General features: G+C 42.7%; 10 protein-coding genes across 10 annotated transcripts; 6 read left to right on the top strand and 4 right to left on the bottom strand.

The window, feature by feature from the left end:
- Nucleotides 1–1,943: 1,943 nt before the first annotated feature.
- Nucleotides 1,944–2,540, bottom strand: BGW36DRAFT_421386 (uncharacterized protein; the record flags this gene model as incomplete). The annotated part of the gene is made up of 3 exons (XM_046219560.1): nt 1,944–2,112; nt 2,220–2,332; nt 2,430–2,540. 3 exons carry the CDS (start codon nt 2,538–2,540, stop codon nt 1,944–1,946), a joined length of 393 nt encoding a protein of 130 aa, XP_046077412.1.
- Nucleotides 2,541–3,463: 923 nt separating this feature from the next.
- On the bottom strand, nt 3,464–3,991 carry BGW36DRAFT_421385 (uncharacterized protein; the record flags this gene model as incomplete). Its single annotated transcript, XM_046219559.1, has 3 exons — nt 3,464–3,590; nt 3,672–3,784; nt 3,854–3,991. The coding sequence occupies 3 exons, from the start codon at nt 3,989–3,991 to the stop codon at nt 3,464–3,466; spliced, it is 378 nt and encodes a 125-aa protein (XP_046077411.1).
- A 540-nt stretch (nt 3,992–4,531) lies between these two features.
- Nucleotides 4,532–5,082, top strand: BGW36DRAFT_353240 (uncharacterized protein; the record flags this gene model as incomplete). Its single annotated transcript, XM_046213414.1, has 3 exons — nt 4,532–4,642; nt 4,705–4,817; nt 4,914–5,082. The coding sequence occupies 3 exons, from the start codon at nt 4,532–4,534 to the stop codon at nt 5,080–5,082; spliced, it is 393 nt and encodes a 130-aa protein (XP_046077410.1).
- An 882-nt stretch (nt 5,083–5,964) lies between these two features.
- Nucleotides 5,965–7,501, top strand: BGW36DRAFT_421383 (uncharacterized protein; the record flags this gene model as incomplete). The annotated part of the gene is made up of 8 exons (XM_046219558.1): nt 5,965–6,123; nt 6,186–6,213; nt 6,274–6,448; nt 6,505–6,641; nt 6,694–6,748; nt 6,841–6,906; nt 6,975–7,092; nt 7,187–7,501. The coding sequence occupies 8 exons, from the start codon at nt 5,965–5,967 to the stop codon at nt 7,499–7,501; spliced, it is 1,053 nt and encodes a 350-aa protein (XP_046077409.1).
- Nucleotides 7,502–8,169: 668 nt separating this feature from the next.
- BGW36DRAFT_392563 (oxidoreductase) lies at nt 8,170–8,993 on the top strand (the record flags this gene model as incomplete). Its single annotated transcript, XM_046217711.1, has 2 exons — nt 8,170–8,741; nt 8,804–8,993. The coding sequence occupies 2 exons, from the start codon at nt 8,170–8,172 to the stop codon at nt 8,991–8,993; spliced, it is 762 nt and encodes a 253-aa protein (XP_046077408.1).
- A 1,833-nt stretch (nt 8,994–10,826) lies between these two features.
- BGW36DRAFT_285211 (ELO family) lies at nt 10,827–11,840 on the top strand (the record flags this gene model as incomplete). Its single annotated transcript, XM_046210300.1, has 3 exons — nt 10,827–11,201; nt 11,270–11,552; nt 11,614–11,840. 3 exons carry the CDS (start codon nt 10,827–10,829, stop codon nt 11,838–11,840), a joined length of 885 nt encoding a protein of 294 aa, XP_046077407.1.
- A 661-nt stretch (nt 11,841–12,501) lies between these two features.
- On the bottom strand, nt 12,502–13,056 carry BGW36DRAFT_353237 (uncharacterized protein; the record flags this gene model as incomplete). Its single annotated transcript, XM_046213413.1, has 3 exons — nt 12,502–12,670; nt 12,779–12,888; nt 12,946–13,056. The coding sequence occupies 3 exons, from the start codon at nt 13,054–13,056 to the stop codon at nt 12,502–12,504; spliced, it is 390 nt and encodes a 129-aa protein (XP_046077406.1).
- A 4,165-nt stretch (nt 13,057–17,221) lies between these two features.
- BGW36DRAFT_421379 (uncharacterized protein) lies at nt 17,222–18,360 on the top strand (the record flags this gene model as incomplete). The annotated part of the gene is made up of 2 exons (XM_046219557.1): nt 17,222–17,349; nt 17,406–18,360. 2 exons carry the CDS (start codon nt 17,222–17,224, stop codon nt 18,358–18,360), a joined length of 1,083 nt encoding a protein of 360 aa, XP_046077405.1.
- A 1,943-nt stretch (nt 18,361–20,303) lies between these two features.
- Nucleotides 20,304–23,021, top strand: BGW36DRAFT_1811 (uncharacterized protein). The gene is made up of 6 exons (XM_046209723.1): nt 20,304–20,603; nt 20,658–20,808; nt 20,864–21,273; nt 21,332–21,972; nt 22,033–22,366; nt 22,436–23,021. The coding sequence occupies exons 1-6, from the start codon at nt 20,455–20,457 to the stop codon at nt 22,881–22,883; spliced, it is 2,133 nt and encodes a 710-aa protein (XP_046077404.1). The 5' UTR covers nt 20,304–20,454; the 3' UTR covers nt 22,884–23,021.
- A 57-nt stretch (nt 23,022–23,078) lies between these two features.
- Nucleotides 23,079–24,199, bottom strand: BGW36DRAFT_392561 (uncharacterized protein; the record flags this gene model as incomplete). Its single annotated transcript, XM_046217710.1, has 5 exons — nt 23,079–23,269; nt 23,351–23,462; nt 23,516–23,597; nt 23,677–24,087; nt 24,147–24,199. The coding sequence occupies 5 exons, from the start codon at nt 24,197–24,199 to the stop codon at nt 23,079–23,081; spliced, it is 849 nt and encodes a 282-aa protein (XP_046077403.1).
- Nucleotides 24,200–24,520: the final 321 nt, after the last annotated feature.

The raw sequence follows: 24,520 nt of genomic DNA, 5'->3' as shown, positions 1-24,520 counted from the left end.
CCATTGCAATTCTAGCCGGGGCCTTAAGATTGTAGGTATTTTGCAAATCACCGCTACCTTGGGACTCGACCGAAAGTGTGCCGTAAGTAGTGTGCCGTAAGTGTTGTTGGGCATCTAAGTGGGCTGTAAGAAAATAGACAGTTAATCTCTACTATATAGTATGCCAAGCATCTTTTTGAGCAACGGTATATCACCCTAGCCTTCGATGCAGCGTACCAGGAAAATCCTGCCCACCGTATAGAAGATATTAAGTCGGCAGTGACTTCTCCGTCCCCCAACAGGCAAACCTCTTTTTTCTTCTCTCTTCTAGTTTGACTACCTTTTCAGCTAGTTGTGCTGCTGCTCAGGTATTTAGACGCTTCTGGTTCTCGGGTTCTTTCCTGTGGCCTTGGGGCTCCTGGCCGTTGACAAATGCTGGAGGAGTAGTATCGGATATGTTCGCCGCGAAACAGTGAGGCCTTGCACTCTATTTATTCGCATCTACTCCCTATGTTGGTAAATAGTTCTCAGAGAGCTTACCTGTTCATATTGCTGAATGTTAATGCTGCCAATCCTAATTTAGGCCCGTCACTCGGTCCACATGTAGGTGGTTTCCTTGGGACGAGTGCAGGATGGAGATGGGCAGAAAGACTTTTGGCTGCATGCTTAGGGTAGGTATGGAGTAAACTTGATCTTGGCCTAAAAAAAAAACAATGCCAAATCGCCTGAAGATTATATTTTCGCGGTCATGGGTGTTGCTCTTTCGAGAGCCTATTGTCTTTTGTTTACCTTGTCCGCTTCTGTTATATACAGAACACTCTCATACTCTTTGGCACGTTCCCGATGGTGTATGGAGATGGCTGAGGTTGGAATCTGGGAGCCGGTAGACTTCCTTTTTGGGGAGTCATAACTGGTATCATCATTGCTGTCGTGTACATGATCATAGACAACAGGAGATATATGTCTAGACTGTGAAGAGGTAGAGGTTTTACTCCACCAGAAGCTCGCCTTCCGCCTTGCATGCTCTCTGCCATAACAATCCAGGTAGGCCTATTTTGCGTTGCATGGACGAACTCTCCATTCATTGGATGGTAGTGTTGTAGTTTTCGTCCCATTCGGATTTGGTTTGATGCTTGTTATTATGAGTATTGTTAACTATTTCATCGACTCATATACCATCTATGCCGCTTCAGTGCTTGCTAGTAGAACCATTCTGCGATATAGGATTGCAGGTGTTTTCCCCTTATTTACGACTTATATATGCCGGTCTCTCGCTATGCATTAGGCGACATCCATTTCAGCTTTTGTGTCAGCCTTTTGCATGCCACTCCCTTTTCTTTCCTACAGGTATGGATCTGTTATCTGGGAACAGTGTAAATACGCCGCATTTTCACGAATTCACCTATAAAAGTTACGAAAAACAGCATCAGGGGGAAGTACTTCCGAAAGCTACTGCGCGGTTAGTAGCGAAAATGCGGACAAGACGCAAGTTCAATAGTACAACACTTGCTCGAAGAGGTCAGATTCAGATATAGTTTCTTGTCTTTCGATAGGTTGTGTGGGTTGTACTGAACATGAAGCTCCAGACCTAGCATAGATAAAGAAGAGAAACTAATAGTCGTATATGGTTTCTATAATATAGATATCAAATAGGTTTCAGCACAAAGAAGTTAGAATTACAAAAAGCTCATTAATTCCTTAGCTCTGTATACTATATTCATCGAATTGCTGATTAATAGTAGATTACAAGCTGTGGTAACCTTCGCGCAATGGCCAAGAACAGTTCAGGAATAGAATGGCAAATTCAATTGGATCGCCTTGGTGGATCTTTTGACTGTATACATTGCACGAGTAGATGAACAGATATCATCCATAATGGAACCAACTTCTCTGACATCTTCTTATTCCTCGTCCAATGTACAGGTTGCTGGATTGCTGGACCACCATTTCGGAGTCCAATTAGATTAGGAAGATGAAGGCCGTAGGAACTGAATGAATTTCTGGATAGTTTCCGGACTTGCATTTGATTGCACCGAAACCGTGGATGTATCGAGCAGGCCTGCCATAGGCTTGCAAGCTGCGACGTGTGTAGCATTATAAGTCCAGTCTAGCGCGGCTTCATCGCTGGTATACCTTAGAAGATAGTGAGTAATTAACAGTTCAATAATTAGGCAAAGATGTAGGATATTGGGTTTGTAGAGGGGGGTTTTATAATCATGTCGGGCAAGGAAGTGACTTACTGTTCAAGGACGAGAAACTTGTTATCGAAAGACTTTATCCCAAAGAGAGCCGTTTGACCAACAGGACGTATTTCGTGGAAGGAAGCTATGGTACTAGCCAAAAATTTGTCGGCCTGTGATACTCGTAAGTAAAGAATCGTTTGAATGAGTCACAAAAATGAGGTGATAAAAGCCATAATACAATGGAAATACACCCAGACAGAGACCTACCGCATCTTCTTTGCCAGGTAGAGCCTTAACAATAGTAAGAAAGTTGACATTGGCAAAGGTAAGTGCTGGGGCAAAGCCCAGGGTGTAAGTAAGGATACTAAATAATTTCATGATGATTTGTAGGATGTATGAACAGGTCTCACTACAAAATTTGTATTCATTAGAACAACCCAGGTAAGAGCTAAGGCATATATATACTTACTTCTCTGCTCCCGTAAAGCTTACATGACGGCATGTAGGCGCTTGAGATGAAAAATTGATGCCTCGGAAATGCAATAAGAGCTAATCTAACAAATAGACACTGTCGATCGTTTGCAAAACAAGTGACACTATGTGGAGGAGGGTTACCCCAGATATGGGCCGAAGCTCTCGGCTTATATTAGCATTCCTCAAATTTTGGTCCAATTTCTACTAAACAGACATTGGTCTCATAGTTGGGAGTACAGGGATCTGAATGAGTTTACAAATAAATTTGAGGAGACAATAACACTCGTATTCATAATCTGGCCACTCAAGAACCTCATATTATCTCGCTTACCATTCTCTCGCTTACCTGCCCCGTATCGTATGCGTCGAGTATGTCACCGCACCCCTCACGTTCTTGGAGGACTTAGCCTTCGGTTAACGATAGATTTCCGTAAATTGCAGAACGACGACTGCTGCGTCCACCCAATCGCCAATACTTCATAGAACCTCGAATACTATATGTCGACTATTGGAGGTATCAACACGATTCAGGCGGACTTTTAGCTAAAGCTATCCCAATTCACGCACTCTCCACCTGTAATTTCTTTTAGAACCTCGCATATTTCCTTATTGTCTGTTCCTTAGAATGGAACCAAAGTAACTCTTTGCATAGTATTCCTTAGTACAAAATAACGTCACGTCCAATTACGTATATACTACGGAGCTTCCATTAGCCGAGTAAAACTAATACGATATCTTACATGGAAACATGTCCGTAATCTTCCAGTTTTGGACTAAACAGCTATCAAGAATTCAGGATTTACACGAGCATGCCACCTGACATAGTTCTAAAACAGATTCATGTCGGATTCCACACCACTACCCAGGATGTTGGCTAGTGGAAGGAACTCTTTGACCAACTCAGTATGTTGAGGCCCAGCTACCCACTGAAACATGGCGGTTTGGTTGGTGTACCTAGCTCGCATATCAGTATGTAATTCAGAATACCCTCTCGTAATGCTTTTAGAACATCTTCCATTATAGCTGATTCCGTACCTTTCAATCACCACATACTGATCCTTGCCAGTGACTTTGAATGAAATGAACGCAATGTTGGCAGGACACTCGGTTGTGGTCACATTTTTACCGTGTTGGATGTAGGCAGCCAACTAGTGAGATAGCTGCCAGTTAGACTAATTTTTTCACATAAAGAGTTGTAGAAAGAAAGGGATCAATACAGCGTCATCCTTGCCAGTCTGCGGCGTAAGAGTGAGAACTGCAGTCACTGGGTCCGATGACTTCCAGCCGGGCTGGGGAAGCTGGGCAATTGCTGAGCCCACCCAGGTCAATGCAGTTAGGGTGTAAAAAGAACGCATATTTTCGGATGCTTTTAATATGAACCTTTGTAGTTGTATAACAAAGAAATTGTGAGTTATATGCAGAAGATAGACTAGATTCGAGGGTATGAAAGCCGACATATATAGTGAAAGTCTTCCTCATATGTGGTTAGGCGTCTGTATTAATTATTCCGTACGCATACTGTAACCGGAAGACTGTCTATATCGTTAGCACAACTCAAAATTTGTGTTATTTTCCATCAAAATTGGGTCTGTTAGTCATCTAGAAAGGAAAGCGTCATGTCACAGATCAACACGCCGGAAATGTAACATTGTGTCTATCACTTTTATATCCAAAATTTGAGAATGACGCCGAATTTTTAAGATCAACTGCGTTATTTGTCTACGTAGGGTGTGCCCCGAAAATATGGTCACTCAATTTCGGTACAAGAGACAATTAAACGTAGCACCTACTATGATTCATTCGTTTTATATATAGATAATATATAATTTTCAAAAAGCTTTTCTACATATTCCTGCTACCAAGATACGCATGTCATTGGCATCTATAAGTCAAATATGAAGTCCTCTAGCATTGTAGCTTGTATCCTAGGATATACCTCAGTTCTTACCGTTGCTGAAGTGAATTTCGCTGTCAGCCTAACCCCATTACCGGGTAAGGAAGATGCTGTGAGTCTACGTTGCTCTGCTCTTAGGTCTGGGCGATGTTGCTTACTTATACGCAATCCTAGGCATCGAATTTCCTAGCAAAGACTATCGACGACTTCCATCAAATCAAGCCTATTGGCCAAACTGAACTCTTTGCATTCAAAAATCTTGATGGCCGATTGATCGGTATTGAACAGTAAGCTACTTGGATCTCCATCCCGGCACACAATTCGTTGAAAGTGTATGCCTGAAAATAAACCGTGTGACTAACAGATTATTTCTCCTATGATAGGTACACCGATGAACAGGCAGCCTTGAACTGGGTCTTCAACAAAACCCATGTTGATGCCTGCCTTCCCATGTTTGGGCTATTCGACGTGCTTTCTATGCAAGTCTTAACCGACGCCTCATTGAACACCCAGCATGCTTTTACTAAAGCATTGACAACAAAGCCAAGTTAGACTTGAACTAGACTAACTATGTATACTGAGTTATCGACCGTGACATTACTACGTGATTGAATAAAAATAGCCATGTGTCTACTATCCAGAATCTCCGAATACGATTCCTATAACGATGCAAAACTTTGAGTCAAATATTAGGGGTCATACCTGATCATTAGTTTTCTTTTGTACTTCGGTGTAATTTGGACTAGGAAACGTTAATTCGTGCATATTCCCAGTGTGAGTAATGGATGCCGAGGGTATAATCATTTGCCGAATTCCCGACATCGTATAGAAATTGAAGAAAGTTAGTCGAATAATACGAAGTTGATTTTGGTACAGGGATCATTGCCAAGAAACTAGTCCACAAACCAGTATCCGTAAAAGACGAAGTGACTGAGCAATCATATTTCCTGGAGAGGATTGGTGGACCTTTTGTATTGCGGATTTTGGACTCTTGAGAACTAAAGTTTATGCGCATCTATGGATTCCACTATTTTGGTCACTTTGTAATGTAGGGCATTGACGAACCCCATTGCCTAGAACGTTCGTTAAACCGGGGAAGCAACCACCCTATGCCGTACTCAAGTCAATTTGACAATGGAAGGTGGATAAAACCAACAGCATTTGCTCAAACTTTGACCAAGTTCTTTAGTTACAAACTTAGCGAAAAAGCTCCTCGCTATTGAATGTTATTACTGAAATGGATGAAACCCAACTTCTCCTGGCGAAGGCCTGAGCCCATAGAAAGAGATCATAGCTTACATGAAAAAATATTTCTAGTTGTCTTCAACCCACTAAGAGAATGGCCAACTTACCAGATCGTTCGCAAAGTACTCTTTTGTCATCGTTTTTAACTTATTTCACAGACTTTTCAAGGTACATTTTCATTCGACAGCAATGCCAGCACAATCCCCTTTCATTGCCGAGGCATGGATAGAATTTTCAATAGGTACATTAGCCGTCTTCCTAAGACTCTTTTCACGGTGGAAACTGGTGGGGTTTAAAGGATGGCGCGGTGATGATTACATGATTATCTTAGCAGCGCTGTTTTGGACGGTATGTAACGATTATCTACCGTTATGGGAGAACAAACTCGTGGGTAACTGACATATTTTCAGTCTGAGATTGTTCCAGTGTACCTTGTTGGTAATAGATCACTACCCCTTTTATTACGTCAGCGTCAAGAATCAATCTCACAAAATATAGGGGCAATTTATGGGAACAATACTGGATGGACACCTGAGCAGAGAGCCGGTTTTTCGAGTACCGATATCAGTAACATGGAGACCGGATCGAAGTTGGTGATATCGGCATGGTTTGGCTACGCCACAATTATGTGGTCATTGAAAGCATCTATGCTGTTTTACTATGACCGTATGACGTACGGCAAGGTTTCTTTCACATAAAAGTTTCTTCTTCTAATCTTTCGTGCAAAAGGGCTGGTATCTATCAGCAAAAGATCGTTAGGGCTTGTGCTGTTTTCTGTGCTGTTTCCTACTTCGTCGTCATTTTGACCATTGCCTTGCACTGTCGACCTTTCTCCAAGAACTGGCAAGTGAATCCAGATCCGGGTAGTAAGTGTCTCTGTTAGCCGATTAAGTGATCCTGCTTCTAATATTCGTTTAGGAGAATGTTCGACACACTATACACCTTATCCAGTTCTAGCTGCCTTCAACGTAACGTATGTTATGATCTCCGTTCTTACTTCTTGATTTTTGACAAGGGGAATTGACCAGGAGCCCTTGGTTGTTCACTATACTAACTATAATGTAGAACCGATTTAATACTCGTTTATGTACCTATTCCAATGCTTATTCGGGTGAGACTTCCCATAACAAAGTAAGTTGCTACAGCCCAAATAGATTTGAGTAGGGGCCAAGTACTAATCATATGACTACCTTGTATAGGAAACTTATGGTTGGTTCATTACTTTGCTCAGGAGTTTTTGTAATGGTCGCCTCATTGCTGAGATGCATTCTGTCAATGACACATCTGGACCAGATTAATTTCGCAGCTATCTGGGCAGTCAGGGAAACAGTTAAGTGACACCATCATACGATAGCATTCCTACCTCATTATGATTTTTATGAACTATATTAACTCATGTTTTTCCTTCTAGTTCGTTGCCATGGTTGCTGTTAACGCCCCTGCAATCAAGCCTTTGTTCAGCGCGTCCACGTGGGTGACTTCATCTAAGCTCCGGAGCTCAAGCCGCCATAGTTACAGACTTTCTTCAATGAATACTCAGGTGAAGAGAAACTTACCCAGCCAACGTGATAAACAAGATAGCCAGGAGTTTATCCTTTCGCACGAGGAAGGATTGACTTCATATGGATTCAAAAGTGACGTATCAAAGGGCGAGCAGGTAGAGGGTGTGACCGATGGAATCAAGGTCACAACTGAGTATACAGTCACCACTGGGGAAGGTGTGTAGATGGCCCACGTGGCGAAGAGCAAGCAGGCCATTGTTATAGTTCTGAATGCTGTCGATTTCAGCTGTTCTTATTATGCGACTCCCTGAGTTCAACACCGGCTACACTCTATGTTATTGTCCTTCAAAATGAGCTAGTTTATTTATACTTTTATTAATTGAGCGCTTTTCTATATCCACCTACATAGAGTCTTTATTGATATACGTCATGTAACTATCTCAAAATTAGGTACCGAGACACATGCTCTAAATAAAACAGCATTCATTAGCTGTAGATGAAACTAACTTATCTTACGTGAAGTGGAGGTAGAGGGCATGCAATGGTGATATTTTTCTAAATTATCATTGTGCCTGCGCTTAGTGAATCGCAAATTTGCTAGCCTTTATATAATCTTTCTTGAGTCTTTTTCTTTTCTTTTCGTTCTAAAACTGGGGCTTAGCATCGGCCTTTGGTTCGCCGAGGCATTTGTGGGACGGCAAATTTAGCTTTTAAATGGGGCCCGGTTTATATAAGCCGATGCCAGGTAGCAGTGGCTAGAAGTTCCAAGTAGAGGTAAGCTGATGAAACCGTAATCAATTCGGAAAGTTGAGTTAAGAGTCATTTGCAAGTCCTCTACCCTCATACTTCTTTATTGAGAATTTGACGCTTTAGATAACGACGAGAAATCACCATGGCGACTTCACTAGCGAACAAAGTCTTCTGTTTAACTGGGGCAGCATCCGGAATCGGATTGGCAACCGCGAGGGTGCTTCTCGCTCAAGGAGCTTCTCTGGGTCTGATGGACATACATAAAAAGTCACTGGACAAGTTTTGCAGTTCGTTAGATGCGGCACAGAAGGATAGGGTGTTAACCCGCGCCTTCGACGTTGCTGATCGACGAGCGGTAAAGGATTTTTTAGAGGCTACGAAAGGTCAATTCGGATACATTAATGGAATGGCAAACATTGCTGGCGTGAATGGTAGATTGATGGGATCTCATGAGATCTGGCAGTTGACGGACGAAGAATACGATCATGTCATTGACACCAACATCCGAGGGGTCTTCAATTTCCTCAGGGAAGCCTTACGGCCAGGGTTTTTGGAACCAGCTTCCAGTATCGTCAACGTCTCGAGCCTCTACGGAATTAAGGGTGCCCCCCTATCAAGCTTGTATTGCACCAGCAAACACGCTGTTGTTGGTTTGACACGAGCAGCTGCTTACGAGTCTGGATCGCGCGGTATTCGTGTTAACTCTGTTGCACCGTACGCATTTACCAAACATCCATCCACTGAAAAAGGAAATGAATACTAATATAAAACCATAGTGGAGCTATATTCACACCTTTAATGGAAGAAACGTCGAAGAGGTTTGGCGGTAATCCGGTTGCCAACACCCCTATTCCGCGAGTGGGTGAAGCTACGGAAGTTGCAAACGTGATAGCTTTCTTGTTAGGACCGGAAAGCACTTTCGTAACCGGCGCAGTCTGGCCTGTAGACGGTGGAGCTAGTACGTAGCTATGATGTCGTTGAAGAACAGAAGCTCGAGGATTGTTTGAGAATCACTACGCCATGTCGCGCGCCTACTGAAGAGTAAATTCGTATAATAAGGTAGTTATCCAGCGGAAGATAGTTGGAGAATGTATTATCAATTCTTCAAAAATTGAACACCAGCGTGTGCATAGTGTCCGTCCCTTTCTGTGCACCCTTGTAATGGATGTTGGACAATTAATAAACATGTACGGTGGCAGAAGTATTGAGATTAGCTACTTTTTATATGCGAGCCGTTACCGAAGGTGGTTGGTAACGAGAAGTATTTCCCTGTTCTTGAAAACTGGACAGTATGATGAGCAATAAGCAGTGAAAGTATATTTCGATGAATTAAGCGGTGTGTGGCAGGTTGATTCATATTTCTTGATAATGCGACAAATGCCAGGCTAAAGTCCATCAATATACCGCGCTCAGGGTCCATTACTTTTCGTAGATGTGGATATGTCCCTTCTGTCTCTTGGTCATAATACCAATCTTCCCTGGCTGGGCACCTACCAGCCTCCAATTCCCCCATCCTAAAAAGAAAAAGGAAATTTGCTTGAACGCCATCTATTATCGTCAAATTTGACCTGATCCCGATGTTTACGAACTCCGTTAAAGCTCGGCTTAATATCTACGGAGCTATCTGCGACGGGGTCAATTATTGTTTCATGTATAGGTATTATGTCGCAGTCAAAGGAAAGGTATTCATGACTAAGCAAATGGCCCAAACTGTCGAGAAAGATATATGGATCGCCCCATACTCACATCAAACTTCTATGTATCGATTTTAATACAAATTAACGGTTATGAAGTGCCGCGGGTTTCCCAAACCGAGCAGCCACCCGAAGTTTTTCTACCGGAAACGATCGCGACCGGTTCCAAAATTCTAGTTAGCAAGATGGACGGTACGCTAGTTCTCAAGACGAAGGGATCGAAGACGCGGGAATAAATTTATCTTTCGAGTCCGGATGATATATTTTTGGTATGAACGTGACTTTTGAGAGACAGCTAAATCTAGTCGGCCATATCTGGGACAGCGGAAAGCTTTTCAGTGATGAGGTCGGCAGCATTCTAACCCATAAAGAAACAGTTCAGCTAATTCTTGGTGGTTTCCTATCATGCATTGCATAGGAAACCAGAAGCTGGTTCTCCCAATTTTGCGCAGAATATGCTGTATCTAAATCTAGCCTGATTTTTTGTGCAACTTCATGGCAAAAACGTTGCTCTAATGAATGGTCAGTAGTGCCACAACAGGTTTGTAATCCCTTTTTGGCAATCATCAAATCTTGACATTAAAAAGTATGGAAAATTAAACTGTGGGAATCGAACCCTAATAAATTTTCAAATTATAATTCTTTATGTACTCCGAGGGCTAATTTACCACATAGTCGATCCATACATGACCTTCAGTAACAGTTTTATTGCTGGTTTGACTGGCAAAGTATACATAATTTGTGTATCACATGTCGCCTTGCATGGAAGTACTAAATAAATCAAGGTCTCATTCACAGCGCATAGCTAGCGTATTCACATCGAGTATTTATTTGATATCGGCTGGTTTATCATCAATGATCCTCACCAACTGAAAAATTGCAGAAAGCCCAATTTTTGAGACCATATACAACTTCAGTGTTTCACCAATTTACGGGGATAAAAAACAACAAATCTAATAACAGTGACCATTGAGAGAGGGATTTTCGGCTAAATAGATTGCCATTCAGATATAAAACATGCCAACAGTCTCCCCTGCCGTTCTCAGGAAATCAATATCTTTGGCAAGAATTCTCCATTTTTATGCTACTCGTACTTGCATCGACCATGGCGTTGCTGACAGTCACTTACCCGTTTTGGTACTATTTTGACAAGTGGTTCGGCTCAGTTTTCAGGTATCCTGCAACTGAGTTCCAAGTCACCCCTGGGGTCACGCCAATGACCACGCTGGGGGCCACTATTTCTGTGATTGTCACTTACTACTGTGTAGTTCTTGGCGGACAGAAGCTCATGAAAGGGCTCCCTGCGATGAAACTGCAGACAGCATTTATTCTTCACAATCTCAGCCTAACTGTGATTAGTTCTCTTCTACTTATCCTATTCATCGAGCAGCTACTGCCAACGCTCTGGAAGAAAGGACTATTCACTGCCATTTGCGAGGCTGAAGGAGGATGGACCAGGGAACTGGTGGTGTTATACTATGTAAGCCTCCCTCTCCCTTGTTCTTTTCATGACTTTGGTGAGTGCTAACTAAATCTACCGCGGCTCAGTTGAACTACATTACCAAGTATATCGAGCTGCTTGATACTGTGTTCTTGGTTCTTAAGAAGAAGCCACTGACATTTCTTCATACTTACCATCATGGGGCAACCGTTCTCTTATGCTACACGGAACTCGTCGGCCAGACATCAGTATCATGGGTTCCTATAACCTTGAATCTCACCGTCCATGTGCTCATGTATTGGTACTACTTTCAGAGCGCTCGTGGAATCCGCGTCTGGTGGAAGCAGTGGATTACAGTGCTTCAAATTATACAGTTTATCATCGACATTGGTATGGTTATGTCTCTGATCAGGCACCTTAGCATTTTTTTTCTTAGCTGACAGAATATCAGGGTTTATATACTTTGCTTCATATACATACTTCGCGTCTACATACTTCCCATGGGCGCCGAATGCAGGTAGCTGCATGGGAGAGGAGTATGCAGCGGGTTTCGGGGTTTTTATTATCACCTCTTATCTTCTGTTGTTCATCTCATTCTATTTGACGACATATAAATCTAAGGCTCCACAACTACGACGAAATTTGAACGCTATGGTAGAGGGAAAGAGGATATTCTAATCGTATACTGGAAGGGGACTTTGCTGAGATGTTGGTCACTGTCTCGATATATCTTAGAGAGCGAAAGGAACGTGGAAAGTTAATTAACAACGTAATATTCTCTTTAGTGGCAAAAATAAGACATTTCAGGGTACTTTTCTTGCCTAATATGCCCCCCACGCGAAAGGAAAGTAGCTTTCCTGTAGAAATTCGCCCCTGGTTGAAATAAGATATGAAAAGAGGTAGACAAATCATGTTGATGTCTACACACTTAATACTATCGGTTTGCGTTGATTATACCTTCCGTGCCACAGAGATGGTAGTCAGCAGTCACGGCTTGTGCCCGTCAAACTCATAGGCAAATTCTTTGCTTACATTATTATGATTACCAGCTGTGTTAGAAATGGGGGCAAAACATCTGTCACCGATTTGGCTTTTTTATTCTCTAAATTTCGACGTGTGAAATTGATCACCTGTACATTTGGCCAAACAGAGCTACGCAAGGTACCGTATAGTTTTGCATGAATGGGAGATTCAAATTTGACTATATCCTAAGAGCACAAATACCCCAACCACACTTTTTTGGTCCTCTTCATCAAAGCCCACGGATTTCAATTATGAAAACATGTCTCCTTGCCTTCCTCCGGCATAATTCCACACGGAACGCTGCATTCGATTTGATCTAATTGGTTGGGCCATGCAGTGCACTCATCATGGCATTCTGCGTTCCCGAGTTGGCATTAGTCAGGATGGTCGTAGAGAGGATGTCAACAAGACCAAGAATGGGCAGGCAGCCATCAACATGTGTTTTGTTGATAGCCCAGTTGTACGCAGCCTGTTCATTAACATATCTGTTCAGCCCGAAAGGTTAGACATAGCTCATACTTAGTAGTGATAGCAAGAAGTTGGGGACGATAAAAAGGAAAAGGTCCCTTGGAATTGGGGATAAATAGACATACTGCTCCACTGTAATGACCTTATTTCCGTCCATGAAAGCAAAAAGCCCAGTCTGGCCAGGAGGGTTTGTTGCCCTGAAAGCAGCCATTTGCTTAGCCCAGAACTCAGAAGCCTATTGTGATTTGAGTAATCAGCAATGTTTCATCATTAAAGTTGCAATTGATCTAACCGCTTGTGCTTTACCAGGAAGAGCTGTCATGGAGACAACAAAGTCTACTTCTGCTGCACTAAGGGCCACAGAGTAGCCTAGGACGTATGCAATAATACTGAGGCTTTTCATGTTGGGAGAAAGTACGTAGTTCTTCTGGAAGATATTTCAAGTATCAATGGTGGAATAGGACCAAAGGATCATGCTTGCATATATATAGAAACTTTCAATATCCTAATCGCCTGCCCTGTATTGCGGCCTAAATTCTTAAGACCAATTTCTGCGATCAGTCATGTTAGGCTCAATTTTGATCCACCTTTACTCAAATTTGCGTTCAAAATGTAATTGTTCGTATACATATGCTTGTAGGGCTTTCCCTTTTTGGCTATAATTTGCGCTTGACTTGAAGCTGGTTGATTCTCAGGCTGGGTTTTTATCTATTGCTCTGGTCAACGCATTGTAAGCCCTAAGATTAAGTAGTAGGCACTGTGACGAATGAGCCACATGTTAGGTAGAAAATGCAACTTGTGTACCAACACTGAAAGAGTGAGTACTTCCAAGAATTTCCGCAGAATTCACAGCTTACTGCGTTATTAGAATCATATGTTTCCAAATTTCAGACGTGATGGAAATGAAACTTCGGCATTTCACCAAAAATTGAACGGAAAATTTCTGAAATATGCCAAAAACAGGTTGGTGTCTAATAAATGCCGGACTGTATTTCTCCGAGATGCGAACGGACCTGTCCAAGTCGAAAGGGGCTTGACTCAGCATGTTCATGTGAAGTGTCAGCCGATTTCGTAATAGAATAACTCATTTAAACCCCTCGATAATCATCGACATTTCATCAATTAACCCGAGGAAAGCTACAAGCACAAAAAAGGAAGAAAACGAACGGATAAAGGCAACAGACAGAGTAGAGTCCCGGTATTTAGGCTTGTTATGTGATTCTTCTTGACCATGGGCTCTTTTGGATTTTCCGCTGATTCCCTCCCACAGCAACTCTTCATTTAACAACCAAAATGACAGATGGTGTTGCGTATTTAATGGCGACATTGAAATAGGCGGAAGTTTCTATACCGATACCCCTGGAGCGAATAGCAGTCCCGAAGATTTCAGAAACCCAAACAAACTGTTTACGTCGACACAAGAACATAGAGACACGTGCACGAACCCAGCCTCGTTGCAGCTATTAATGTATTGCCGCTGTAAGAGAGTCTCAATCATGAGAATGGCGGCAATAATTAGAAACCTGATAACTGATTATGAATAGGCCAATGATCACGCTTCTTGTTCAGTTTGTAACCGCTGCGAATGCAAATAAGCCTACAGTCCCTGCATCCAGGTAATGAAGAGGCCTACCATACATAATTAGGGACATAGCCCCTGTCATTCCTAGGATACTGTATACCAAGACCATCAAGTTCGCAACAGCCGGTCTCTGCCATAGTTTAGCTTGGATATATATTTGTTCTTTCCAATTCTCTAATGTTTCGTACCACGGTTATCCTACACCGGATGATTGTGAAGAAAACCTATAAAGGGTCAAATTAGTATGAGAAATGCTACTTCAACAGGGAAATGAAGAAGTATGTACTGTATAAAATTGCAAGAAGACTTCTCCGCCCCCATGATGGTTTGGTTAACATCTTCTAATATCACACTTCTTCATGTCATTCGAATTCAAGTTGCCTAACAATTTCCGTATCCTCGGCATGGGTTGCAGAAACTTTATGATCATTTAGATCACGGTTAATTCTCTGTAGGACTTTCTATTCCTCTTCTATTCTTTCAAATTGGATTAGGTATCTAGGTGACGCGGATAAACCGTCAATGCCAGATATATCATTGAAATGAGTTCACTCATCATATCTGAAACGAAAAGAATACCAATTTTCAAAACCAGGGGACCGATACAAAGAGAAACCTGGCATTCTCCATTTTACGCTTTCGTTCTTCGCAAAAAACTTCATTAGCTAAATATACTGATAATGTTTATATACATAGTTTTTAAAAAAGAATAGTTAAAATTTTATTAATTTTAAAAAAAAATTTAAATTATTCTATATATATAAATATTTAAAAAGGGATTGATGTAGAAGATATATAAGACTCTAGGCCCCTATTAGATTCTCTAGTTTTTACTAGAATAAACACTGTTATAGTTAATGGGCTGGATGTAGTTGTTAAATCTGAATAAATAAATAAATAGTTTTAAGATTAGTAAGACTTAGCATTGGTTAAAAATATCAATGTGAGGCACACCCAAGGTTGCTGCCACTACAGGCACTCATAGGGGCTGCGTGTTGGCTATGGAATTGAACATTGGCTCGAATTCCTAAGTATTACTTTTTGGGCTTAAGAGGCTAACAGTGTGATTCAAGCCTTACAGAATACATTCAAGAAATTCATGAGCAGCATATAAGATTAGCACATGTCAAATCACCATCATGGCAGATCTCCAGTCTTCGCCGCGGTGGCGTGTCGCTTCGCTCAATCTAGTCTTAAAAATATATTAAAGAAGATCTACATAATATATTTCTTTTAAAGACAAGTATAAAAGTATAAAGTCATTTTACAAACTATAAAAAAGTAAGAGTAATATATTAAATCAAAATAGGTAAGCTTTTTCGGGATGCGGCGATTTGCCGATGCGGTGATTTGACTCAGGGTCATCTGACTAGCTCCCGACACAACAGAAAAGTCCCGAAAATTTTCGGTGATGTAGACGTTTCTCGGACTCCTTTAACGAACTTACTATTTCTACTTTTTGTTGAAGTAGAACTTACGTAATATGCCTAGATTAACGTATTCCACAAGCAAGCCGGCCACTCATGTAATCCATATAACTAACTAGCCATCTTTTATATCCTAATATCTCAACAAAATCATATTCATCTATAAACCGTGATTTAAAATGTCCTATATCACTTATTTAGTGAAAGAAAATATACCATTAAAATGAATTTTAAAATAGATAAATAGTTCTTTAAATTACATTAAGTTATATAAAATACCAAAAATTGCACTCTATTTTTAGTATTTTCAGTCAATTATAAATTATTCTTACTAATTTTTATTTATATTATAATTTTGTTGAAATATCAAGATACAAAACATGGCTATTTTATATAGATTACACGGGTGGAGATGTGGCCGGCTTGCTTGTGGAATATGTTAAAACTTAAAATCTTATTGTTATTGCCTCACTCGAAATTTGGGTACCCATGGAGCACTATTACTAAGTCCCCTCGGAGATCTCCACACCATTAAATCTGCCTTGTGCACCTCCCACTAAGCCGAGAGTCTAGTCCAAATGTGATTATAAGCCATTTACTAGGTGTGATGAACTCTACAGGGCTACAAGCCGTGGATCGGCCAAGACATTCATTCCATTGCCGAAGCCTTTTGAAGCTGTCAGCAAATAAGTGCCAAATTAGTTACCCTCACTAATGAGGGGACCCCTCTTTGGCGTGATGGTTTTTGGCTGTCAGTTACGAGCCCGAGAGGTCTAATCAACTCTAACTTTCACTGGGAATATACGCCTGGGGCAAATCTGAGCAATATCAAAAAATATCAAAGCAATATACGTCTGTCTAAAGTGGCAAAAAGTCCACGGTAAAAAGACTGAGGTGGGCCGAAGAAACGAAAGCAATTGGCCAAGAAACGAGCCCAGCCGATAAACGGAGATATTGACAAAAGAGATGGATTAGACCGTATGCAGGGATGATAAATGCAGATTATATATGCCGGAGCCCTATATTATCTGGGGAGGTGTGTCAGCGAATAAGGGCCAATTTTATCATCCTCACTAATGAGGGGGACCATGTGTGTCTTACTTAAAAGTTAGACACAGTGCTCTGCCGTGTGGCAATATGTGAAACTGCAGGGGTACTTACCAAGCGTACTAAAGGGTCAGTCCCTTGTTACCCCTGACAAGGAAGCTTAGAAAGGCAAGATATGCTTGACTAATGTCACGAGTGTTTACCAAAAAGGAAAAACCGTTACATGCGAAAGCAAGCCTTTATCACACAGTCAAGTTACTACGGTTTTATGCGGGGTAGCCAGCACATCATAGAAATGGCCCTATGTAATTATGTGTGGGGAGAATATGTAATTCATTTAACTAGAAACACATACATGCATGCACTTCCCCAGGGTTCATATGAGGATATCAAAGACCGCTTTCTTCCTATATCCCTTACCAGAGACTCTATCATCCACTGATCCATTTATCCTTCGGGTTTACTTCAGCATAATTATTACTTGCTTGACTTTACTGCTTCTTGCTAAAACCATGAAGAACGCTATTCCATCTGATATATGGGAAACTAAGCGTATATTAATTACAAAGTTATACAAAGATGAAGAATGGCCTCTCAAGCATGTTATCAAGCTTATTCAGACATCCGACTTTTGCCCTAGGTATGGCTTGCACCAGCTGTAGTTTGCTAGGTGTAGTACTAACTATATACATTCAGTGAGACCCAGCTTCGGAGCAGATTAAAGAAGTGGCATGTCACCAAGCCGTCCCGCAAGAAGTATGGCAGTCACAAGACTCGGTCTGAGAAGAGTACCTCACCCGAAAGTTCTCAATCATCGCCATTTCTATCATGCGGTTCAGGCGATATGAAACAAAAGCTGCCCATTGTTCACCTTGAACCATTCCAGTATGATAGAAATAGCAGAAAGCATGACTCTATTCCTCCTGAGAAAGAGGAACAGTCCATACCTAAACTATCAGGCGCAGAGCAGCACATTTTGAAGTCCCAAAGTGACCAGTATCTGACGTCCCTTGATACATCTGTCAGACAATTTCCCTGTACCCCAGGTACGATACAAGATTTCTTGGATAGAATCCTGTCAACTTCAACACCCTCGATGCCCTCACATTGCGCCCAGGAATGCACAGAAAATACAACACTATCAGAGGATGAAGCAACGGACTCCCTATTTCAGTGGCAAACGAATTCTATCGATTCCAATATGGATAGCCTAAACTCCAGGGGAGCAAAAGATCAAACGGGCCACGACATGGAAATGGGCACACAGCTAGACCCGATAACATCAATGGACCCTTCAATAGCTGACTATTCATCTTTCAGCGTCGGTTGCAATCATGGTACGCATCCACTTCAATACACAGCTCTCCTCCCGTGGTGCATGGGTGGAACTCTACCGTGCAAAAATGCAAATAACTTGCCTCACTCCCCGAAAACTGCTGCAGCATCCGCATGGATTGAGAAAGAGCAAAGGTCTGGAAAGTGCTGTGAAGGGAAGGCAAATTTGAGACCCGATCTTCTGGATACCATTATCGAGGAGTCCCACTTCCCAGCATATTCGTTATCTAATTACAAAGTTCCTTCTCCTCACCATATATGCCCGCATTCAAGGTCAAAGGCCTGTTGCCTACAATCTCCTTACACACAGTGTTGATTTTAGATACAAGCTACTCTCAATTTTTCCAAGTTACGCTCTAGCAACAACTAGCCATTTGGTTCTTTGAAAATAGTCGCCTGTGATAACTATCGTTGAATAACATACTTGTATTATTACTGCGTATATGGCTTTCCAGCTGAAATATCAAATTACTACATATAGATGGTAGGTGGCAATTGCAGTATCGTCGTAACCCAAACATGTAAATTAGTATGTGAAAATGATATAAAAGATTTGCAAGGAACCCACAACAAAGACGGTCTTCGTGAGCTAGTCGCTCATAGATCCATTTCACATGCACTAGGAAAATAAAATTACTCTAGAAAGACTCTTAGGAGGATAGTCGGAGGAGTAGTCTACGCCGATGGCTTGCTAGCTATAAATGCAGCCAGCGGTTAAGAGTATGCGTAATTTCCGCCTAGCTCGAAATTACAACAAGTTCAGCAGGTGGTCCTCCAACTTTTGGTCTCAGACGTTTGGTCTGAGCCAATAAGCTGCATGCCCACGCGAAGTGATAGGTTTCCCCGCATATTTCGCCTTTGCCTCGGGGTATCTCATCATTCCGAAGGGAAAACGAGAATCCTCCGCATGCAGAGTCCATTTCTTTGTCTAGCTAGTGTGAGCTGATGCAGGAGATATTCCTAATTTGACATGTCAGGGGAAACACCTCATTGAAACTCAGCTACCTATTTGATTCCTTGAATACGAGAAGAAGGAATCCCGTTCCCTACTTCATGCATATTACTGGTCAGAAACTATTTCTTTTTTGCAACGCCAATCCTCCAGCGTTTGAAAAATTCGGTCTATTTCTAACTTGATATTGGAAATAAGCCGAGTTTCGCGGAGCTATAAGCCGAGCAGGTCACTGGGCAGTTCGTTACAAAAACGGCTAGCGTTACTGCCTAAAACATCCTTTTTGTGTGCTTAGTAGCCATCGGTGGCTTCAGCTATAGACTTGGTTCTCCAATTTCGGTACTAGCATTGGTATGTCTGGCTTCTACGACGTCTTCAAATTCGATTCATGAGTAAGTGTCAAATTACCACAGGGAATCTATATCTAGACCCACACAGCCAATAACAACCATACTGTTAGGTGATTTGCATAACTTGGAATAATTGTTACTGGTTAACTATTCGATGCCATTCTTGGTGTGATCAATGGGCATTTAAATTTTGGCGCCCTGCCGCGACCGTTTGAACTAAGGTCTAGGCAGGTGCGGGTGGTACGGATGAGCAGGCCTCGAGAGCTGTCGTACATTCCGGTTTGGTGTTCCGTATTAATTCGCAGTCATTACAGTCTCACTCGTTAAGGGCGTGCGTTACTTTTGGCGACAAACGCTCAGAGGCTGAACCATATCCGTAAGCAGCTGGCACCCATTTGTGCCGTAACTGTAAAAGACGGGGTATTTAGATCATAATGATAATAATGGAAACTAGATATGAAATACTAATTGAGATGACCGTGAAGATGCATACCAGTTAGAAGAGCAGCAGGATAAGTTGATCACTATCTCTCCCAGCACTTAATGTCCATGATGATGCTGTGAAATCCATCTCTGGCGTAGGTATCTCATATGCTGTTCCATTTCTTCTGCGTCAGCGCAAAGTACCATTGTGAAAAGGAAATTAAGAATAGAGAGTTGCTTGTCTAGTTGACTTGCACGATTGCAGATGCCACACATCGAAGAGGCACCAGCAGCCTCAGCTCTAGGGTATAAGGCTTAAGCAATAACCAGAGAGTATCAGCATATAAGAAACATCAGTGCGTGTTGTTAGGAGAGGCGACATTGGCAGCCACCCTGTCAGAAAAAATTTGCGACTATGATACCACTAGTAATCCTTCCTAAGGTACGGGGTTGCGCCCTTTTCGGTATAGTGATTTAAAGTTTAACACCAGTGCGGGGGTGGAGCCTCTCCAAACGTCAACGATCCTCGGTCGCGTCAGCAGGATTATTTTTCATTTTTACATGCTGGCTGTGCGACGTCTTCATGATCCAACACGGTCTATGATGCGCCAAAATTACGGCATCGTGCGTCGTTTACTATTCATACCAACACAAATTGTGCCACGCTGTAAGGCACCCACTGGCTATGGGCAGGAAGACTCGGGCCTGCGTACCGTGTCATGAGCGCAAGGTGCGCTGCGACGCGGAACATGTGGGCATTCCATGTTCGAGATGCGCCGCAAGAAGATGGATTGACAGTTGTATACCCTTATCAACTGTGGGAAAAAATCAGAGGTAACGGGAACTCTGTCTGGTGACACGCGTGTGATCGCTGACAGTTTGATCAAGGCATCACCGAGCCAAGGGACAGCGCGCACAAACCACCGTCGACAAAGAAGACCAAACATCCGAGTCAATATCGTACACACCGAATCAGTCGCAAAACATAGCAGTCTTGACGGAGTTAGATACGAATAAAGTATACAATGACATGCCCAATGTAAGTGTGATCACAGTGTCCTTGGCAAGTGTCGGCCGCTAACAGAAACACAAAGCCGGCAATGATGTCCATTCCAACCCCGCCATTCTATCCAGCAAGATATACTGCAAGCGAATCACATCAGTTGCAAATTAACAGCAATGGAACAGAAAGATTAACCGAAGACCCCACTCCGAGACGGTACATACCAGAGCGAGAGATGATCGAGGATACATCCCAGTCTATCCAGCGCAGTTCTCCAACTACTCGAAACGAATCATCCAACGCTGGGGATAGCGTGACTGCTTACCAAGAAGGCACTAGCTCGATTAGCATCCTAAAGGAAGCTCTGGGACACTCGGCGCAATCCCAACTGGCTAACAGTATCTTGCAGGATACTCCAAAGAGTACCGCAGAACTGGATGATGTGGACATGGAATATCTGCGGCGCAAAGGCGCGTATAGTTTACCTCCACCAGCGATCTGGTAAGTCCGTGAATCGCTTTGCTTGTGCCCTTTGACCGCTCATGCTAAAAACGGACAGCGATGAGTTTATTCGCCTATTCTTTGAGCGCGTCTATTCCTATGCTCCGGTATTTGACCGCATCATCTTTGCTCGAGAATACCGCCAACAAAATGTCTCCATGTTTCTCCTGCAGGCTGTCCTGGCTAGCGTTACTCCCCACGTCCCATTAGAGCTTCTCAATAGTGCAGGATTCTCCGATCATTTAACCGCACAGACAGCCTTCTTCATCAGAGCGAGGCTGTTACACGATGTTGGTGTGGAGAAGAACCAATTACGACTTCTTCAAGGCTCTCTTTTTCTTAGCCTCCCACATGTGACTCGAGACATGGATAAAGATTATCGCTACTGGATCTCCAATGCGGCCCGTCTTGCAGTTAAAATAGGTCTCTATCAGAACATTCGCTTAGAAGGATTTGATATTTCCTCAAAAAAGGTTTTGAGACGGATCTGGTGGGTTGTGCATAGCTGGGATACGCTATTGGCCTTGCATGGACTTGACGCCGCACGGCGCTTCGAAATTGGCGAATTCGATGTCCAACCTCTAACAGAGAGTGACTGGGAAGAAGGTGACATCCCGCCAGATCTACAAGATCTTCTTCCCCAGATAACACGGCTCCAGAAGTGCTTTTTGATAGAAAGCGGGAAACTCCAATTCGTTGGTAAGTTTTGCTTTATCTCCTTCCACTCAAAGTCTGTTTTTCTCATTATTGAAAAAATAGTTGGCCGATTCTGGAATAGCCATGCCCAGTCTCCTATATCAGCATCTGAATACTTGGAAAGTTCCATGACATTATGGCGCCAATCACTCCCAGATGTATTGAAGGCAGCCGAAGTTCAAGAATGGAACCGAGACAATATGTGGGTTCTGTACCTCCGTGCTCGATGCTATGTCTGTGAGTGTGTGATGTACCGGATGCTTCGAGGGCAATTCTCATCCAACTCAATCATGTTTGAACGGATGGATTTTAAACTACGAACTGCCATGTTTGAGCTTGACACGACAATTGACCGTATATCTATCCACAAGGTTTCTCCATACTGCCCTTGGTTTGTGTTCGTCTCCCCTTTCGAAAAGAAACGCCAGTGCTCTAAAAGTATACTAACATCTCTCTGTCCTTGTAGTTATACCTGTGCCTGTACCTCGCTTGCATTACATATCGAAAAGGCGATGGACCCCACAATCCATCGCCATGAGAAGTTGTTGCACATGCTGCGCCTCCACAGCGAGCTGGAGTTTCTCCGAGATCTATCCAAATTATCATCTCTCAATAAGTGGTCACTACAGATGTTTGAGAAAATTATCCGAGCGACCGGTCTTTCGATATCTGTGACCGACTCCTCAATCGCAGAACCACATGCTCAGAATGCCATGGAGCAGGATAATCAGCTGAATGGTACGGATGACAACACCTCCGACGAGATCGATATGAATTCTGGTTTCTCTCTATCTGACCTGGAGCTACCATTCGATTTTCAATTCGGACCTCTTGGCCCTACCTATGTGCTTGGAAATCTCGTCGGATCAACGGATCAGGATGCTAACCATTTCTACCTTAATGGTCAGTGTTAAAAAAATACCGCAAAGTTCCTGCACAGTGCTTATCGTGCGACTATACTACGTCAAACCAAGATTCTTTGTCAGAAACAAACAAAGCAGATAATACAATTCTTTCCGGCCGATGTACTATTACTCAGGAGAGGCTAGATTTACCCATCGGCAAAAGCATTATGTGCTTCAAACGTCAAACATTCACCACAAGTCTTTTTAATCAACCCAACTTGCAACCCGTTTACCTCCATCGACAACCAAGTCTGCCCCGGTGATCAAACTGGCCTTTTCTCCTGCTAGAAACACGCAGGCTTCTGCGATCTCTTCAGGTTGACCCCAGCGCTTGACAGGAATCGTGTTGATGATGGGCCCGTAGTTAGCACCTCGACGCTCGGATTCCGCAGTTGCTGTTTTGTTTCATTAGGCAGAGAAAGGGGAAAAGAAAAAAAATAATCATCTGTAGACAGGACATCAAGGGCACAACGTACTTGCAGTCTTGACCCAACCCGGCAGCACACAGTTAACTCGAATACCATCCACTGCGTATGCTATAGCATCCGTCTTAGTCATACCGAGAATACCAGCCTTTGTCGCTGAATACTGTTCTCATTTTTAGCCTTGGGTACTTTCATGATGGTTATTCGAAAACTTACGCCACCCGATGTGGGATGTGATAGCAAGGCAAACAGGGAAGAGACATTTACTATGGCTCCACGCTGAGGAGGGGCTCCGGTCCTGCAATAGCTCAGTGAGTTTTCATAATCTCTAGATTTTCAAGAAGGGGTTGAAAAGGAACGTGTTTTGGGATGCATACCGCGGCTGTAGGTCACAGCCCTGGCTCATCATTTGTCTAATCTCAGCCCTTTGACACAACCAAGTGCCTCGCAAGTTGACAGCAAGCAAAGGATCAAAAGAGCTTGTTTCCAATTCATGGGTCCGCGCTCGCGGGTTGCTAGTGATGCCGACGTTGTTTACCGCGTAGTGGATGCCACCAAATGCTTCAACTCCGCGATCAATGAGCTCTTGAACTTCGGTTTCTGATGAGACATCCACATGTACTGTTATAGTCTTTACTGATATGTTCAATGCCTTGAGCTCCTCTGCCACTGTTTCCAGTCCCTTCATGTTTACATCCCCAAGTACGAGGCGAGTACACCCTTCTTTGACAAAGGTATGGGCGATTGCGCGTCCGATGCCTGATGCAGCACCCGTCACCAACGCGACGCTATAGACCTTATCAGATCATCTGTAATTAACGCAGATATTGACTTATTATTCACATACCCCTTCATGTACGTAGCGCTCTGCTGCACTGTGTTTTTGCTACTGGACTCCATTTTCTCATCCGGATTGTGGCGCAACTTTCTAATCCACCAGCTGTGGAAAGTGATTAAGTCAAATTTTTGAATTGACCCGTTTACTTAAACCATTTAGCCTTATATACTTCATATTTGTTAAATTTATCATTCCAGTATATTCCTATTTTGCCGAGCCAAAAGCCGACACTAAAGAATTTCCCCAGCTCGCAATAGCTCCCACATCACCCAGAATGGCACCCAATCGGCGAAGAACGTTCGGCTTGCGGGCAGCATTTGTCGAACTTATGCGCTAGAACAAATTAAGCTTAGTACTACATTCAATTACATCAAGATATAAAG

This window comes from Talaromyces proteolyticus (assembly GCF_021365285.1).
Source record: "Talaromyces proteolyticus strain PMI_201 chromosome Unknown BGW36scaffold_1, whole genome shotgun sequence".
Classification (NCBI taxonomy): Eukaryota; Fungi; Ascomycota; class Eurotiomycetes; order Eurotiales; family Trichocomaceae; genus Talaromyces; species Talaromyces proteolyticus.
Note: the sequence above shows the minus strand (reverse complement) of the source record. Positions and strands in the feature narration are given on the sequence as shown.

Bases quoted from the DNA above. Each gene is read 5' to 3' on its own strand.
- BGW36DRAFT_1811 (XM_046209723.1), top strand. From the start codon at position 20,455: ATGGGCAGGAAGACTCGGGCCTGCGTACCGTGTCATGAGCGCAAGGTG. The intron at 20,604-20,657 runs GTAACGGGAACT...AGTTTGATCAAG, and splicing joins ACTGTGGGAAAAAATCAGAG to GCATCACCGAGCCAAGGGAC. The intron at 20,809-20,863 runs GTAAGTGTGATC...AGAAACACAAAG, and splicing joins TATACAATGACATGCCCAAT to CCGGCAATGATGTCCATTCC.